The 19,477-nt window shown below is 33.3% G+C and overlaps 1 protein-coding gene across 44 annotated transcripts in view; it reads left to right on the plus strand.

Annotated features, from left to right (window-relative positions):
- tau (microtubule-associated protein tau) overlaps nt 1–19,477 on the plus strand; it is a 260,510-nt gene that overhangs the window by 219,912 nt on the left and 21,121 nt on the right. For 14 of the 44 annotated variants that reach the window (XM_073959824.1, XM_073959827.1, XM_073959829.1 and 11 more), the window contains one exon: nt 5,545–5,703. The exons of 1 other annotated variant lie outside the window; for it this stretch is intronic. In XM_073959824.1, the coding sequence (XP_073815925.1) occupies nt 5,545–5,703 (159 nt within the window). Of the gene's footprint in view, nt 1–4,940; nt 4,965–5,544; nt 5,704–17,892; nt 17,956–19,477 lie in introns of all 44 variants that reach the window. 29 more of the 44 variants (XM_073959808.1, XM_073959810.1, XM_073959807.1 and 26 more) reach the window with 4 other exon arrangements.

Consider the following 19,477-nt stretch of genomic DNA (forward strand, 5'->3'; position numbering starts at 1 on the left):
AAGCAGATATATAATTAACAAGTAAAAAATTAACAGTCGGCTTTGCCGACAGAGATATACCCTGGGCCTGTGTGGATTGAAATATGTTTTTCCCACAAAAATATATATCAAAATTTTGGCCGTATGCACCGACAAAAGAATGGATAAGATTAAAGCTCAAAATTTGCATGGATATCGATAGATATGACTATTTTATTACACTAGCCTGCGAAAAATATAATATAGCTATATTCGGTAATATATTCGGTTCGAGCCCTACTCCATATGGTGCCATAGGGGTTTTTTACAAGTTTCGGGCTGTTTTCTCAAGAAGTATTGCCCCTGAAAAAACTTTTACTGCCGTAATTGAGGCAGCGAATGCAAGTTGCTTCAATAAAAAATCAAAGTGATTCGAGAGCAGGTCTTTAAGTGAATTTATCCAAAGGAATGGACCGATTGAGTCCATATTTGAAACTCATCTAAGTCTGGTAGAAATTTCACGATGTGCAAAGTATGGACCAAATCGGTTACTTCCTTCAAGAGTAATCGTGCGCACAAATTTTCCGAACATTTCCGAACTTTTGTGGGAGAGGTACCGGAAGGTGTGGACCGATATAACCCATTTTCAAACTTAAACTAAGTTTGGACAAAATATTGCGAAAGCCAAATTTTGGACCAAATCGGTTCATCCGTTCGAGAGTTATCGTGCGCACCAGTCAGCCAGACAGACGGACAGACAGACGAACGGACATTGCTAAATCGACTCCAAATTGTCTGAAACACATTTTGTCCAAACATACTTGGGGTCTAAAACCATTATTTCGATGAGGCACATTTTGCCCGTATGAAAGTGTATATACCCTCGTTAGCATAAATGCTGAGGGTATAAAACTAAAACTTTAAAGCCACATGAGGTAACCAAACTGACATAACATTTGTTTCTCACTAATTTTCTTTAATTCTGAGAATCATAAAAATGTCCTAAACGCCTTTTCCAAAGATATAACTTTTTAACAAAAACAAAAAAAGGTGAATGACCTTTTACACTATTTGAATGGAATACGAGTATACGTCATTTTTGTTATCAGTAGGCTTAAAAAACAATTTAAAAAAATCAATTCCTAAATTTTTCAAAAAAAAAATAAATAAATTTTTATTGGTTGTGAATACCCTCCACCCTAATATGGAGGGTATAATTAAATGGGCTATATCGGTCCACGTTTGATATAGCCACCCGCTTTTCGGTATTTTGAAGGTTTTAGCATCATTGCCATTCTTTGGGGGTGTACAACTTTCCCCAGAAATTTGTCGACACAGGTCCACGTCTTCATATAGCCCCCAAATAACGGTACCTACCGATTTTCGGTAATTTGAAGGTTGTGGCCACAATAATCCACCGAAATGGCTGAAATTTGGAACTTAGTCTTCGCTGGGGGTATAAAACTTTCCCACAGAAACGTGTCGGCACAAGTCCACGCCTTCACATAACCTACATAGAATTATCAGCACAGGTCCACGTCCTTCTTCGCACAAAGAAGCGTATCTCTTGATTTTCAGTATTTTGGAGGTATACGCCACATGATCTTACCGAAATATCGGAAACTTGGTATTTACTCTTCTTTGTGTGGGTATAGATCGACGTTTTGATATAGCCCCCATTGAACGGTACCTCCTTGCAAACTTGCTGAAATTTGGTATTTAGACTTCTTCAAAATCGAAATGAAACTAATTGTATAATAAGTTCGGCCGGGCCGAACTTAATGCCGTTCTTACTTGTTTTATATTTCAATCATCCGTGCTATAGGAAATCGTATTATTTTGTCCAAACTTAGATCAAGTTCGAAGATGGACCATATCAGTTCACTCCTTCCGTTACATGCCCCGCAAAAGTTCAAAAATGTTCGCTTAAATGGTGAGCACGAAAACCCTCAACCGTTTTGGTTGAAAAATTGTTTCTCTTAATATTTCTTCCAGAAATAGATCAGGGTCGAATATGGACTGTCCCGATCCACTTTCAACACAAAATTAAAATTGTTTGTGCAACGGCCATTTTGTCAGGTTCTAGTCCATACTTCCTGAGATGATGGTCCAAAGACTCAAAAAATCCTGCTGGCATCAACTAAAATTACTTATGAGCACGAATTGAATTCCAAGAAGGTCATAATCGGAAGACATCTTCTAAGAAATTTTCCCTTAAGTCCAGTTTAAGTGGTCTTGTTAACAGTGATATAATGTTTTTCGTGGGCAAGCCCATGCTTCCAGTCATAATGATCTAAAAGCTTTAAAAAATCCTATGGTGACCAACAAAAATTGCGTTCCCCGGTACCTTCCTCACAAAAAATTCAACATTTTCTGGCTGGTAAGATAACTTTCGAAATCAATGACTCCCAAAATTATATCCAATTCCAAAATGAATCATGTCGGTTCATGGCGTCCTCCACAAAAGTTCAACACTTTGTGCTTTAATCCAAATCAACAGCCTGAGGGTATATCTCTGTCGGCAATACGGAATGATAATTTTTAATTTTGAACTTTTTTTATTTTATTTTAATTATCACCAAATGGCTATTTTTAACAACAAGTTGAAAATATAAAAATTAAAAAAAAACTTTAACCTCGAAATTAAAAAAAATCCAAACATAGATTTTTTAGATTTTTTTATTGGAGGAATGCTGACCGACAACAAAAATTTTTAAAACAAATCTTTTCGTTCAAACGTTATGGAAGTTTGGCCAGAAAAACAACACGATTCTGAACCACGGTGAGGATATATGTAGGTAATGCCATTCATTCATCTTCATAATCAATTTTGCAGGAATATCTTACATTCAACGAATAGGTGGAATTCGCCCAATAGATCTGTTCTATGGTGTACGTAATAGGTCTTAGACCGTTTAGATATGGCCCAATTATTATGTTATCTATATATTTTAGACGATCACACAATACGCTTGACACGACTTCATATGCGATGGCAGACTGACATTCCAACCATTTGGAACACGTTTCTTCACCCAGATTTCGCAAAAAGGTAACGTTCATTCCTAATCAGAATCTCGCCACCTGCCTTTAACAGTTGGCCCATGCAGACCATAACCATCAGCTTTTGCTGCTTATTGTTTTTAATAACTTAGGTGGTCATCTCCAGAACACATGTTCCACAGGTCGAACTAAGAATAAATTTCCAACCGTGCCGAGAGGTTCCTTGTAACTTGGTCGGAGTCTTCCTTTTCCAGCTTTGTGTATTCCGGCATGAGAGTTGTTTTCATATTTCTTTCTAGTGGGTTCGTGGTTACTCATTCTCATTACTTGACCTAGCAAATGTAATCTTTGAAATTCAATACGTTTCACCATGTCGATTTCGGAATATATGGTACCGATTGTCGTTCATATGGCATCGGTATTCACCGCTAACGCAGATTGGTCCATAGATCTTTCGACGAATTTTTCTTGTTTTAACACACCAAGCCTCAGACATACATATCTTGAGTATTCTCTAGGATTTGGCGTATGGTGACAATTTGGACTATGGTGCACTTCTCAGGTCTTAAAACGCATTAATGTGGCAGGTTATTCCGTTTCCATAGGTTTTAGCCGCTTATGTATATCGTCTTATTTCCATTCTTGTGCACAGGACGTAGTAGCCAGAGGTTCGTTGCTAACAGCTACCGCAAACTCCTTATCAGCATGTCGGCACCGCTATTGAGCTTGGTCTGGCAGTCCATCCTGCTGTCCCTGTTGTCGTATTGTTTTTGGGGTACTGAATTGCAGTCTGTACCATCTTGTATTGATATGAAATAATAGCTTATTCGAAAGTTGTTATTCACCCCTTCAAAAGAAAAAGGGATCAATAGAAATACGTTGTGAAAAAGAGGAGATATGCCCGTTTACATTTGAAAATGTAAGAAACACAGATTTTCATTACTTTTATCGTTATAAAATAATAAAACGAAGTGAACCAAAACGAACCATGGACCCCAGCACGTTAAATGTTGTAACAGAACTCTTGAATATTTTTTTGGTCAACTTTTGTAGCACAGTGTCATTTATCGAAAAATTTGCTCAGTCTCAACGCCAAAACTGCCTGAAGGAGCATTCCAATACTTTTGCAATGTACTAGAGAGTTCTTAACTATACTGTTGGCTACAATTTTTGTCTTTGTGTTGGATCGCAAATCTCAATGGTTTGGCTGTTATATCCAAAATATCCAAAAAAGTCAATAAAAAACTTCAAGCCAAAATCGGGAGGCTCGATTTTTATCATAGACACATGGTCCAGTGGACTTTTTTGCTCAGTTCAATCCCAGGAATCAGAAATGCGAAGGGCCCATTAAGGTTTTGAAATCGCCCCGGCTTAGTCCCCATATATACCTCAATCGGTATATGTGTGTATTTTGATGGTTTTCGCCAATTTTTTTAATTAACACAGCATCTGGACCTCAGATTTATTAAGGACCTTCAAAGTATTTGTTTATTATAATGTCTTCAATTTGGTTCGCTGTCTTTTCATCTAGAATATTGATAGACACAGGGATAGAATAAAATCACTTGGATCATGTTTTGAGAGTCAAATAGGTATTTATAAATGTTAGAAAAATCCAAAATTATAATAATAAATAAATATTTAATGACATTCAAATTTTATAAAAAAACATTAGGATAAGTTATTGCTTATATAAAATAAAATTACAAATCATTTATAATCATATATCCATATTTACATTATACAAAAATTTAATAAGTTATATCGATGTACTTTGTAAAATGTGTATTTAAGTTGAAACTATACTTTGCCTCTGAATGATTTTAATGTTTAATTTAATCGTTCTTGTTTCTTTTCCTAACAAAAAAAATCAACCACAACCAATGTTAAACAATTACAATTTCGATAATTGTCCATAACATAATTCACACTACCATTTTACTAAATAAAAAAATTAAAAACAAAAATAACAAATTAAGGAAACCAATGATCAACCTAAGGATGTAAGTAGTTTAGTAAACACTCACACATTAACACATTTACTTTCAAATTTGGGAATTTTTATTTTTTATAAACTATGTTTAGCAGCGATTTCAGTTTCCAGTTTATTTGTTTTGAGATTTTTTTCAACAATAGCAAATTTTGTTTCAAAATAAATCACCTGAACCATTAAAACGAACCTCCCTCAGTTGCTTTCCCAATAAAACTTAAATTCAAATTCTCATTTAACACTTAAGGCACAACAGCTGTACAACTGTTAAAGAGCGTTTTGAACTTTTTTTAGAATTTTTTTATATTTTACACTAAAATTTTAAAAATAAATTTATTTCAAGTTTTTTTAATTGTATATAATATTTAGACAACATAACAAAAAGCAAAATTGGTTTGAAAATATTTCTCAATGTATTTTTTTCATTTTTACAAAAAAAAAAATTATAAATACTATACAAAATTAAATCATTTGCCCCATTTTTATGCAATAAACATAATTTTTAATATATTCTCAAAATATCTTCTTCTTCCTCCCCTTTTACCCCTTGTCAACTGGAAATGTATTTGCCCTCCTCCCCTGTCTTAATTTAGATACAAACACAAAAAATCGAAATAAAGGCACAAAGTAAAATCGGTTCTTTGGATAATGTCAAGCACAAGCCAGGTGGCGGCGATAAGAAAATTTTCGATGACAAGGATTATTTGAAAAATATTGAACACCGCGTACCCTTGACCACACCACCGTCTCAGGTAAACTAAATGTTTTGCATAACGCTTCTTCTAAAGCTTCTTCCACATGTTGCCCAATCAACCAACCATACTGTAATTTCATGCTTTTTGATTTGAATTTTCACCCTTCCAAAGTTTATCAAATGCCGCCAATTTTTTGTTGTTATTCAGTTTACATCAATATTGAAATTGAAATCCACTTTAAATTTGCGTTTTTTTATTTTACCATGATTTGTTTATTACGTTCGTTTCTTTTTGGGTTTAAAGAAGTTTTCATGTTTTAAGTTGTTTTCCTTGGTTTAGTTCCTGCCGTTTTGATTCATTGTCATGTCCCCTTGTAATTGCCAGTGTTACCTTTCCTCAAAAATATTTAGTAAGAAATTCATTTCAATAAGAAATATTTAATATTGTTTTTTTTTTTTGCAAAAAAATATAAGATGCTAATAATTTAAATGATAATAATTTCAATTGAAGTCTCAAGGAGACTAACAAAAGACTGAAAATATTAAAATGAAAAACACCATTCGTGAGCTTGTATTTTAAAAAATGGTTAAAAAAGTAGTAGAGAATAAATTAAAAAATCTTTAAATTTTAAAACAACATTTTATCAGGAAGGTTGGATTTTTTATGTGGTATGACGACTTCTATTTTGCTTTCTTTCTCTACATGGGAACTAAAATTAATATACCCACGTAAAATGTCCAAAATCTCATACAATATTACATATTTCTTATATATTACATATCTGTATTGATTTGTTTTTGTATATTTATTTTATTAATTTTCTATTTGTTTTCGTTTCTTAAGTATTGTAATTAAGTTTTTTTAAAAAATTAAAAATCAAAATTATTTTATCAAAAGCACTGCACTTAGAACATAAAATGAAATTAAATGTTCTGTGGCACAAAAAACGTAAAAAGTAAAACCTCTACTAAATTAACTCAAAACAAACAACAACATCAAACTGTAAAAGTAAAATGCTTTGGTAAATGTTGTAATTCAAAAGTATATATTTATATATCACAAAATACAACAACAAACTAATTGAACTCTATTTCATAGTTTATTTTGCATTTGACTTATAAAAAATATTTAAAAAATAATTACTAACATTTATATGTATTGTTTTTGAAAACAAAACAAAAAAACCGAAATCACGACTCCATTGACAACTGAAATACAATTCAGCAATTTTCACAAACAAGATACACACCTCTCATTACAACAGAACACATTACACCCAAAACTCATAAAACATTAACATTATCTATGTATTAGGAACCAAAAAAAATTAAAAAAATATACTCTTAAAAAATAAAATTTAACATTTAAAAGAATTTAAAATATTGAGTATCACTTATTAGGGCTTAGCTTAGAATTGTTAATAAATAAAAGTTATTTTCAATAAATATTAATAGAATAATAACTAAATTTTGTAGAAACCACCAAAACATGAACCAATTTGTTGTAAATCATATAATATAAACCTTGATTCGTTGTTGTTCCTTTAAATTAAAGTAATTTACACCTGGGAAGTTTTTGCGGATTATGAAACTACAATGTTCATAGATGAGAAAAATAAAAAACGAAAAAAAATTCGCGCTTTTTAAATAAATCGCTATCAAAATTCACATTTTTAGGGTATTTTTTAGGTTTTCACGATTTTGCTTGAAAACCGCAAGTCCTATCGAAATGGGATTAGAGCAAATATTGTAGCTGTGAAAATTCTCTACAAGATTGACGTTCAGTATAATTTTCGTAGGTTTTACCATTTTTGAGATATTGAAATTGGAACAATGCACTGACTGTATCGCCTGCTTATAAAACAATGTCATGTAAGGTGCGCTTAACTAACTTTAAATAAAAACCGCTTACACCTGGGAAGGTTTTGCGGATTCTGAAACAGCAATGTTCATTAATGCTAAAAATCTAAAAATAATAAAAAAAATCACTGAAAGGTTTTTTAAATAAATCGCGGTCAAAGTTCACATTTTTAGTTTTTTTTTAGGTTTTCCCGATTTTGCTTGGAAATCGAATGTCCTATCGAAATGGGGCTAAAGAAAATGTTGCTGCTATGAAAATTCTCTAGAGGATTGATATAGAAGTTGGGGTCACATTTTTAGATTTTTTGGTAGGTTTTCACGATTTGCTCGAAAACGGCAAGTCTTATCGAAATGGGACTAGCAAAATCTTATAGCTGTGAAAATTCTCTACAAGATTGGCTTTCATAATTATTTCCTAGGTTGTACCACTTTTGAGATACATACGTTTAAGTTGCGAAATTGCAGTAATGACGTTGTTTTTGTCCCAATTTGAACTTCTATATATCTAAAATGGTAAAAACTAAGAAAATATCATTAAGGACAGTCTTGTAGAGAATTTTCATTTCTACAACATATTTTTATACCCTCAGCCTTTAGGCTAAGGAGGGTATATACACTTTGATACGACCAAAAATGTGCCTCATCGAAATAACGTTTTTAGACCAAAAGTATGTTTGGACGAAATTCGTTTCAGACAATTTGGAGTCGATTTAGCCATGTCCGTTCGTCTGTCTGTATGTTTGTCCGTCTGTCTGACTGGAGCACACGATAACTCTCGAACGGGTCAACCGATTCGAACCAAATTTTCGGTATCGTAATAATATGGGCCATATCGGTCCACTCCTTCGGGTACCTAGCCCACAAAAGTTCAAAATTTGTCTGTAAAATGGTGTTAACGATAACTATTGTAGGGAACAATCGATTTGGTCAAAACTTTGCATATCGTATTATTCCTTCCAGTTATAGATCGGGTTCGAATATGGGCTGTATTGGTGCACTCCTACGGGTACCTTTTACACAAAATTCGGATAAATTGCAGTTTAAGAGCTCCTCTCGGATCGTTTTGAAATTTGTTTCAGTAAGTTGTCCTTGCGGCTCCATACTTCCATACTTCCTGAGATATTGGTCTCAAAGTTTCAAGAACCCCTGACGGCTCCAACCAAAATGACAGATCCGCAAGATAATTCTCGCAGAGAGTTTCTGATTGGTGCAGACTTTGCACATCATATTATTTCATCCAGTCATGTATCAGGTTGAAATATGGGCTATATCGATCGGTCCACTCCTTCTTGTACCTCCTACACAAAATTTGAAAATAGTGAAGTTTAAGAGCTCCTCTCGCATCGATTTGATTCTTTTTTTCAGTAGCTTGTTCCAGCGGCCTCATTTACAACGGTACAATCTTTTTTTCGGCGTAAGTCAATACTTCCTGAGATAATGGTCTAAACTCCAAAACCGTCCTGGAACATACTAAAATCGCTATTGCGCAAGATAAGTCTCAAACTTTTTCAAAAATTTCTTTCAAATTTCGAATATCATGTTCCATAACCTGTACTAAGAATAGATTTCCAAACGCAGCAATCTTTTGCTTTACTTCTCCAATTTTGGATGCCATGTTTTGTGATATTTTCTTCAACTTTGTCTTTCCATCGGAGTTTTGGTCTTCTCTTGGGTCGTATATTGACATATACCAAAAATTTTTAGTAACCAAACTTCTTCAAAAAGGACTAGAAATATTTAATTATGTTAAACTAAAGGCCTGGGTACATAAGCTGCCTCGCCTGCTTACCTTGCTTACTTCTGATAAAAGAATAAAAAAGAAAAGGGCAACCCAGTTCGAAATTTTCTCGGCCTTCCTTATTCTTTTATTTTTATACCCTCAGCCTTTAGGCTAAAGAGGGTATATCAGGAATATTGTCAATTATTTCATATTCCATTTCAGAAAAAAAGGATAATTTTTTTTCGCGCTACATCAACGATTTTTGATATGTAGGTTAAGAAAAAGATTCCCAGTACGAATCTGGTCGCGAGCCAATTTTTGGTTGTTGCGGACAAGAGTTATGGCGCTTTTATTTCGCTTTTTAAGAAAGAAAATATTATAAAAACGCTAATTATTTTAATGAGCACAATTGTTACAAAAAAGTTCTCTCGAAGTGACTTCAGCGAGTAGATTGCATATTACAAGCAAAATGTTACACAGAATTCGCGGAATGTACATAAAATTGCTAAATTATTGAATATAAGTGTACTTTTTTCAAAATTAAGGCCCATTTAGTGGTCATATAGTTACATAAAAATTGTTGTGGATCCAAACTTTACGGCGCACAATGGTTCAGGAATCGATTTTCCTGGCCAAAAATTAAAATGTTGTTTTGTAACAGATATTTAATTTCTATATGGGATTCGATAGTAAACATATTGAAACTAAGGAAACCAAAAAATTAGGTCAAAATATTGGAAGGTGCGTGCGTGGGGTGCCCCTAAAGACGAACATTTTTCCAATTTTTGAGAAATACGTAATTTTTGAAAACTTCTGGAGAATGAAATAGCTATTTCTCGGAAACTGTAACATGAATTGCGTTCGCTGTTTTTTTGTTAGGTAGGTAGGATTGTGGCCTTTAAAAATGAATTAAACAAATTACCGTGGCGTTTACACAACATGTGCTATTTTATTTTTCCTCAGGTACTAAATTTTATGAAATTCCAAATTTAGTGGACTAGAACTTTTGTGGAACACCATAGAACAATGTTCTGTTTCCACAGAAATATGCCCGAAAGTCTCCTCTTTTAGCCCATATATACTTTTGTTCCCGTCCCGTTCCGTCCGTTTAACACATTTTTAAATTTATTGAAATTACATGGGTAAAAATGTGTGTTTTTCCATACCAATTCCCATATGAATTACAGTTTTTTTACACAAATTAAAATTTTTTGGGGTATATGAGTTTTCATATGAGTTATATAAGTTTTATGAACACCCAAGGAGTATTTTATTTTAATTTTTGAAAAAATTAAATTTTTTTGCATTTTTTAATGTGAAAAATTTGTGAAAAATTTTTTTTTAATTTTTTTCGAAAAATTTTTTTAATTCTTTTTTGGCATTTTTATAGTTTATTTATTGGCGTTTGACCATCTTTAATATATAAGAATATATAAAAACACAAAAGCACTGATATTTTTATGAAAAATAGTAAAAAAATTCAAAAGTTTAACTTTGACATTGAATTCCTCTGCAACTACCAGACCGAATTTGACCGCTTATAATTCACCGGAATGCTGATTGTGTTATCTGTCTAACAAAAAAAGAATTGTGAAAATATCTCTATCCGTTCAAAAGTTACAGAATTTTGACCAGGAAAAAACGATTCTGAACCACTGTGCGGCGTATCAAATGAGACTGCAATCATACAGATTGGTGTTATAGTTTGGATGTTACAGCCAAAATAAGCACATATTTTGGTCAAAAACTAATTTTTTGTTTTAAAAAATATTTTTTTCACATGCATTATGTAGTAGAAAATATTGTAAAAATTTATAGGAATACTTCCTTCATTTTGCTTAAATCTCCTAACAAAATAGACGGATTTTGCTTTATTGACATTCATATTAAAGCTTTCCCATTAAGGAAGCTAATTGGGTTGATGAGAATATATGTCAAAGCTTCTGAAATGGAAACAGAGGTCAAATAACCCATTTTTATTTATATGCATTTTAAAATACGTGTAAATCGCGTAATTATCAAAATCATTTTGTCCGAATGTGATTTTCATGTACAGCAAAACCATATCTGATAATTTGTATATATTTTTCGAAATTTAATTTGGAGGCTAAGATGTAGCATCAGCTGCATCTTAGCATTAAAATACCTATAAAATATCGCTAATTTGCGCAAAGTGCATACAATTTTTGTCCGCATCCGATTTCAATGTCCACCATGACAATCTACATTGATATATATCTATTTCAAGGCGATCAATTTAGAACCGTGGATGTAGCATCACACACTATTTTTTGGGATAAAATGAATAAAGCTCCCATATCAGTGAAGTTTTCAAAACTCTGTTTCCGCTAAAACGAAGATGCTGTATTAGTTGTTTCATTGCAGTGGAAACGAACCGCTGAAAACGCTATAAAATACGCGATATTTCCAAAAACAATTTTAGGTGATTTTTCTACTTTGGACTTTCTTGGAACTCGCGTTTTAGTGGATGGATTTTCACGGGGAATGACATCTTAGATCCGGAACGTAAAAAACTAAAATGTGCAATCAAGTACGAGGAAATCGAATGACAATTGTAAAAATTAGGCCCGAAAAATATGATTTTTAGAAAAAGGTTCGCACAAAATTTCCGTATTTGGATGCAGATTTCTATGAAGCTGTGTAGACTACATTCACGACACATATATCAAATAACTCAGAATCGCGAGTTCTACAATCCTATATACGATTTTTTGTAAAACCTGTTTGCGGAATGAAATTAGAAGAAAATGTCAAAAAACACTGTAAAACTGGCTTCAAAATGTCAGCATCATTTAATGGTAGAAGCAGTTCAAATTTTGAAAAGTAATACATTAGTGAGATGGTCCTTATTTAGTTTGCTTCTACTTTTACTTTGACAGGAAACTCGAGAGAAGTGTGGTTTACTCACAAATCAAGAGATAACAAAAAAATATATGATGGCTTCAACCCATTTTCACCAATTTTTTAACATAAATGTAGCCACAGCTTCCACGCAAATTATCTTTTAAGGCCAATATTTTTTGCCACGTCCAACAACATTTCATTTTATCCAAAAATATTTAATTTGTATAATATAGTCGCGTATTCTAAAAGGGTAAACCTTGGCTTCAGCTATGTTAAATTTTCAAAAATATTTGTGATATACACTTTGATACGATGAAAATGTGCTTCATCGAAATAATGGTTTTAGACCCCAAGTATGTTTGGACGAAATGTGTTTTAGACAATTTGGAGTCGATCTAGCCATGTCCGTCCGTCTGTCTGTCTGTCTGTCCTGCTGGCTGGAGCGCACGATAACTCTCGAACGGATGAACCGATTAGTTTCAAATTTTAGCTTTCGTAATATTTTGCCCAAACTTAGCTTAAGTTCGAAGATGGGCTACATCGGTCCACTCCTTCCGGTACCTACCCCACAAAAGTTCGAAAATGTTCGGAAAATTTGTGCGCACGATAACTCTTGAAGGGGGTAACCGATTTGGTTCATACTTTGACCATCGTGAAATATGTACCAGACTTAGATAAGGTTCCAATATGGACTGAATAGGTCTACTCCTTCGCGTACCTCCCACACAAAATTTCGGATAAGTTCAGTTTAGGACCTGCTCTCGAATCTCTTTAATTTTTGTTTTAGCAACTTGTATTTACTGCCCCCCATACGACGGCACAAGTTTCATCAGGGGCAAGTCCAAACTTCCTGAGAAAATAGCCTGAAAGTTTCACAAAACCCCTATGACACAGTGTGAGATGGTTGGAGCGTAAGATAACTCTCCAACGGATCTGCTGATTGGGTCCAAAATTTGGCCTTAGTAATATTTTGTACAAAACATAGTTTAAGTTCGAAGATAAGCCATATCGGTCCACTCCTTCAGGTACCTCCCCACAAAATTTTAAAAATGTTCGGAAAATTGTGCGTATGGTTACTTTTGAAGGGTGTGGCCGAATTGGTCCATACTTTACACATCCTAATATATCTACCAGATATAGATCAGGTTCAAATATGGACTATATTTGTCCACTTCATCCAATACCTCCCAAACAAAATTTCGGATAAGTTCACTTTAAGACCTGCTATCGAATCACTTTTATTTTTGTTGAAGCAACTTGCATTCGCTGCCTCAATTATGATGGTAAAAGTTTTTTCAGGGGCAAAACCACACTTCTTAAGCAGACAGCCCGAAGGGAGTAAAACCCCCTATGGAAGGGAGTAAAACTCCCCTATGGCACCATATGTAGTGGCTGGAGATCGACTTCCATAATGGTCAATGTCGATCCATTCCTTTAAGTATTTCCTCCCCAAAACGTCTGCTCTTTAATCTAATGAACATTTTTGTCGGTTCATACGTTCAAAATTTTTAAAACCCTCCAAATACATACGTTTTTTGGGAAAAAATTGTTTCAATATACACAGGCTGAGGGTATATCTCTGTCGGCCAAGCCGACTGATACTTCTTTTACTTGTTATTATGTCAAAAATGAAGCAGGAAAGCAAGGCAATCAGGCAGAGCTGCTTATGTACGCAGGCCTTAAAGGCCTGGGTACATAAGTACAAATAATTATTATTATAATACCCGAAATCGGCTGTTACCGTTATATAGGGTCATACTAAATATGGACTTATGTCCGCAATTTTTGTTGGAGAAGCTTTTTATCACATCGAACCCTAAATGCCAAAATTACATATAATATTTTTGCGGAAAATCCAAAAATAATGAAGAAATCTTGGAGTAAGAGCCAAACAAAGTCATAACTTTCAAAGACTACGCTAAGCGTTTGTCATGAAAGCCATACGATTGAATCGTATAATGATTGAACAAATATTCAGCGTTGTAAGAGACAAATTGCATTTGAAAGTGGAAAAGTTAGATGATAGCGAAGCCGTCCCACATCCGATATGTCTGAGGAGCCTTACCAAAGGCGAAACATGTCATGTCACATAGTGGTGGGTTCGAATCGTCGGCTTTCCTTTTTCACTTGCATTATTGATCATTAAGCTCGATTCCAACGAGAAATTAAAAATGCAAAATTTTCAAATAAATAAATTTTTTTTATTCTAACTCAGTGTCTATAAAAATCTCTAAAAAAAAATAAATTTAAAATACGTACAGAATCTAGACAACGCACAATGTGAGACCAAAATTATATAGATTGGGTTTATAACTTGCACATTACAGCAACAACAAAAGACGAAAACTTATTGTTGGAAAGTATTTCAAAAATATATTTGTTGGTTTAATACGAAAAATTGGAGAAAATTTTTTAGGATTTATACTTCTACAAGTATATTGACTTTCTGTGATAAGCAATAGAAATAAGAAGTAGATAGTAATATTGAAATTACAGCCAAAGAGAAAAACATAAAATTTAAAAAGCGTGTAATTCGCGAATCCTTTAAAATCTGTTGAGGCGCATGCGCTTTTCGGATACAGGGAGTGCATCTCTATCAATATGTATACATTTATCCATGCTTCATTCAGCGGTCACAGTGTGCCGTCAGTTGCATTTTACCATTCAAAAAACCTTCAAATGGATAAAGATTTCGCTATATGCATATGTTTGCAAGACACAACCCATTTCAGTGGCCGCCCATTAAAAATACGTCAATACAATAAATTTTAAACATTCTGTTTTGGGTTAAATGCGAATATTACTCGCGAATCTCTGTAATTTATGACACAACTTTTTGCAAATATTATTATTGCGTATATGTATATAAATTTTCAAAGAAAGTCGCGGTTCAATGTTTTTTAATGATTTTTTCTATATTCAAGCCGTTTTAGTGGATTGATTCGAACACAGAAGTACTCATTAGATCTGGTGCATAAAAAACCAAAATCACGCGGGGTTCAAAGGTACATGTGTTACAGTTGAAATTTTTAAAGCCAAAAAATAGTTTTTTTAGAGCATTTACGTACCAAATTTTTGACTTTGGACTCTTATTACTAGGAAGCTGTGCAGAGAACACTCATAAGATATACATACATTAAACGACGTGAAATCTAAAATCTCTAAAATCGTATAAGTTGTTTATGACATTACCTGGTTGCGCCCTCTAATTATAACAAAAATTCAAAAAAAAAAAAACCTAAAAAATCCTAAAACCAGTGTTTATATCGAACAAGTAAGAACGGCGCCCGGCCGAACTTGTTACACCCTCCACCACGAGTTGTACTGAAGTAAAATGGAACAATTAGTTTCCGTTCGTTTATAAAGAAGACTAAATACCAAATTTCAGCAATTTCAACATACCGAAATGCGGGAGGTACAGTTCTATGGGGGCTATATCAAAACTTCGATCTATATCGAAAAATTGCTATTGGAATGTTTTTAGACTCAAAGAAGACTAAATACAAAACTTCCGATATTTCGGTAAGATAATGTGGCTAAAGCATTCAAAATACCGAAAATCAATAGGTACGCTTCTATGAGGGACATAGGAAGACGTGGAGATATACTGATAATTCTCTTCTGGAATATTTTATAACCCCATGGAAGACCAAATAACAAATTTCAGTCATTTCAGTGGGATATTGAGGTCACAACCCTCAGAATTACGAAAATAGGAAGGTACCGTTCTATAGGGTCTATATCGAACGGTACGTCCCGACAACCTTAAAAATACCGAAAATCGGGAGGTACCGTTCTATAGGGGCTATAAAAAGACGAGGACCTATACCAACAAAATTCTGAGGGAAATTTGTATACCCCCAACGAAGACTAAGTACCAAATTTCAGCCATTTCGGAGGAATATTTAGGCCACAACCTTCAAAATATCGAAAATCGGGAGGTATTGTTCTATAGGGGCTATATGAAGGCGTGGACCTATATCGACAAATTTCATATGGAAAGTTTTATACCCAAAATGAAGACTAAATACCAAATTTCGACAATTTCGGTGGAATATTGATGCCACAAACTTCAAAATATCGAAAATCGAGAGGTACCGTTCTATGAGGGCTATAGAAGGATACCGACAAAATTCTGGGGGAAAGTTTTATATCCCCAACGAAAACTACGTACCAAATTTCAGCCATATCGGAGGAAAATTGAGGCCACAACCTCAAATCGGAAGGTATTGTTCTATAGGGGCTATATGAGGGCGTGGACCTATACCGACATGGAAAGTTTTATACCCAAAATGAAGACTAAATACCAAATCTCGACAATTTCGGTGGAATATTGATGCTACAAACTTCAAAATACCGAAAACGAGAGGTACCATTCTATGAGGGCAATATGAAGGCGTGGACCTACACCGACAAAGTTCTGGTGGAATGTTTTATATTAAAAATGAAGACTAAATACCAAATTTCGACAATTTCGGTGGAATGTTGATGCCACAAACTTCAAAATACCGAAAACGAGAGGTACCATTCTATGAGGGCAATATGAAGACGTGGACCTATACCAACAAAATTCTGGGGGAATGTTTTATACCCCAGTGGATTATTGTGGCCACAACCTTCAAAATACAGCAAATCGGAAGATACCGTTCTATGGGGGTTATATGAAGACGTGGACCTATACCGTTAAAATTCTGGGGGAAAGTTTTATACGAAGACTAAGTACCAAATTTCAACCATTTTGGTGTGATAATGAAGCTAAAACCTTCAAAATACCGAAAATCGGGTGGTAGCGTTCTATGGGGGCTATATCAAAACGTGGACCGATATATCCCATTTGCAATACCAAACATCCGAGGAGTAAAAGGAACTTCTATACCAAATTACGAAGGTCTATCTTAAAAATTGCGAGCTGTATCTTGATTTCAACAGACGGACGGACGAACATGGTTATATCGACTTAGAATTTTACCCTGATCAGGGTATATATTATTCATTATAGGATCTACAGTGAATATTTCGCTGTGTTACAAACGGAATGACATATTTAATTATACCCTCCATGTTATGGTGGAGGGTATAAATACGTTTATTCATCTTATTTGTGGACTTTAGTGGGAATTGAAAAAATATTTGTTTGGTTCGACATGCCCTTGTTAAAACAATAGGTTTGTTACGCCTTGCAAAAAGTAATATATAAATGGGATTAATAGAGCTTTTGCTGGGTATCCACCTAGATTTCATATTTGGGGATCTCTAGTGATTTTTGTATGTATTATAATTTCCTTCCCCAAATATACATACATATGTATGCTATACCAATATCTTGTCTAGAAGTACAATATTTGCATAATATAATTATATGATTTACAACAAATAAGGAATTTTAATAATTTTTAATTGGCATTTTTTCAATTCATGTATAAACATTTTATGTTTTTTTCATGTCTACATTAGTTTTATGTTTTTTTTCTTGTGTTTTTTTACACCCATTTAAGTTGTTTTTAATTTCGTTCTTTCCTCCCTCTTCTTAAAAGAAAATGAATCAAAATGAATTTCTGCTACTATAATTCGAACTAAAGTTACTCAGAAAATGTCCAAAACAAATTGTCTAATTCTAATATTATTGTCCTCTCTCTATCTCTAAAATAAAATTACTACAAATAAAAAAAGTACAATCTACTCTTACTATGAACAAAAAAACATACCAATGTTATTCTTAATTTTTCTTTCTTTTTTCTTCCCATTCTTTTTTTCTGTAACACAAAAAATAAAAACACAAAAAACTTGATAACAATGAAATAGAGCTCACAAGGGCGCTTAATAGCGACAATACATCTTGAATTCGGTCTATGTACCAAAGATTGTGTGTGTACCGAAGTATTTCGTTCGCTTTTTAAATAGATGCTGTAGAAACCCCCAAAAACGAAAGAACAAAAGTCTAAAATTTGAAACAAAAAATAAAGCTCAAAGCCACACCCACCACCCAACCAAAACTACTACACACAAACAAAACTAAATTTTGTTAATTTCTTTTAAGTTGAAAACTAAAGCCTGCTCCAAAAAATGGCCAAAACAAAAATCTAAACAACCTTAAAGCCTATCTCTTCAAAAACACTTTACAAACACTAATAAAACACCTCCTTTAAACATTTCGAAAAGTACCTAGTTTTAAACTAAACGGATAATAATAACAACATTTATTTATTATTAAAAATTATATATTCATTATATCTAAAAATAATCCTATTTACTGCAAAACAAAAAAACAAGAACCTCATAAAACTTGTCCTTTATTCTTAACAACAAATGATTGTTAAATTTATATTCGAAATTTTATTAAATTGTTGTATTATACAAAACGATTGAAAAAAAAAAAACAAAACTAAATAAATATTTATAAATATTTTATTGTATAAAATGCTAAATGCCAAATTTTAAAAGATGATTTTATTAAGAGTTTTTTATTAATTTATACTTCGATTTATACACAAAGCTTTAACAATGTGCTCAACTAGAGTTTAAATACCGTTTGTCTATTTTTTAGTGTTTTATTTGTCACAATGTTTTGTTGTATATACACCGTCCTCAATATTATTTTATTATTTTCATTAAACATAAGTTTAACAAAGATTTTGATGAAAAATATTTTTTGAAAACAGTATCACATGAGATTTTTTCGATAAAAAAATGTATTGAAAATAGAGAAATAAAAATGAATTAACAAATAGTTATATGCATTTTTAGAACTAGAATCTAGAGAACTTAAAATCAACCCCTGCGAACAGGCACATTAAATAGGTGTTTCAGAAAAGTTTTGTGCGAACGAAATCGGTTTTGTGAAAATATAAAAAATAATTAAAAAATATGTTACAGTATTTTATTTATAAATGCACTGAAAACTAGAAAATAATTTGTCGCTTAGCATCAATAAGTATATTCTTCTTCATGATGGGATCTCTCAAATAAAACGCTTGCCGTTTAATTATACCCTCAGCATTTATGCTAACGAGGCAAAATGTGCCTCATCGAAATAATGGTTTTAGACCCTGAGTATGTTTGGACGAAATGTGTTATAGACAATTTGGAGTCGATTTAGCAATGTCCGTCCGTCTGTCTGTCTGTCGAACGGATGAACCGATTTGGTCCATACCATACACATCCTAATACATCTGAATATGGACTACATTTGTTCACTCATTCGGGTACCTCTCACACAATAGCCTGAAAGATGCCAAAAGCCCCTGTGACACCGTGTGGAGTGGTTGGAGCGCAAGATAAATCTAGAACGGATTTGCCGATTCGGCCCAAAATTTGACCTTCTTAATATTTTGTTCAAACATAGTTTAAGACTATATACAAGAAAGGGCTAACAAGGCCCAAATATGTT

This window comes from Musca autumnalis, unplaced genomic scaffold (genome assembly GCF_047663935.1).
Source record: "Musca autumnalis isolate F117 unplaced genomic scaffold, ASM4766393v1 scaffold_1, whole genome shotgun sequence".
Taxonomy (NCBI): domain Eukaryota; kingdom Metazoa; phylum Arthropoda; class Insecta; order Diptera; family Muscidae; genus Musca; species Musca autumnalis.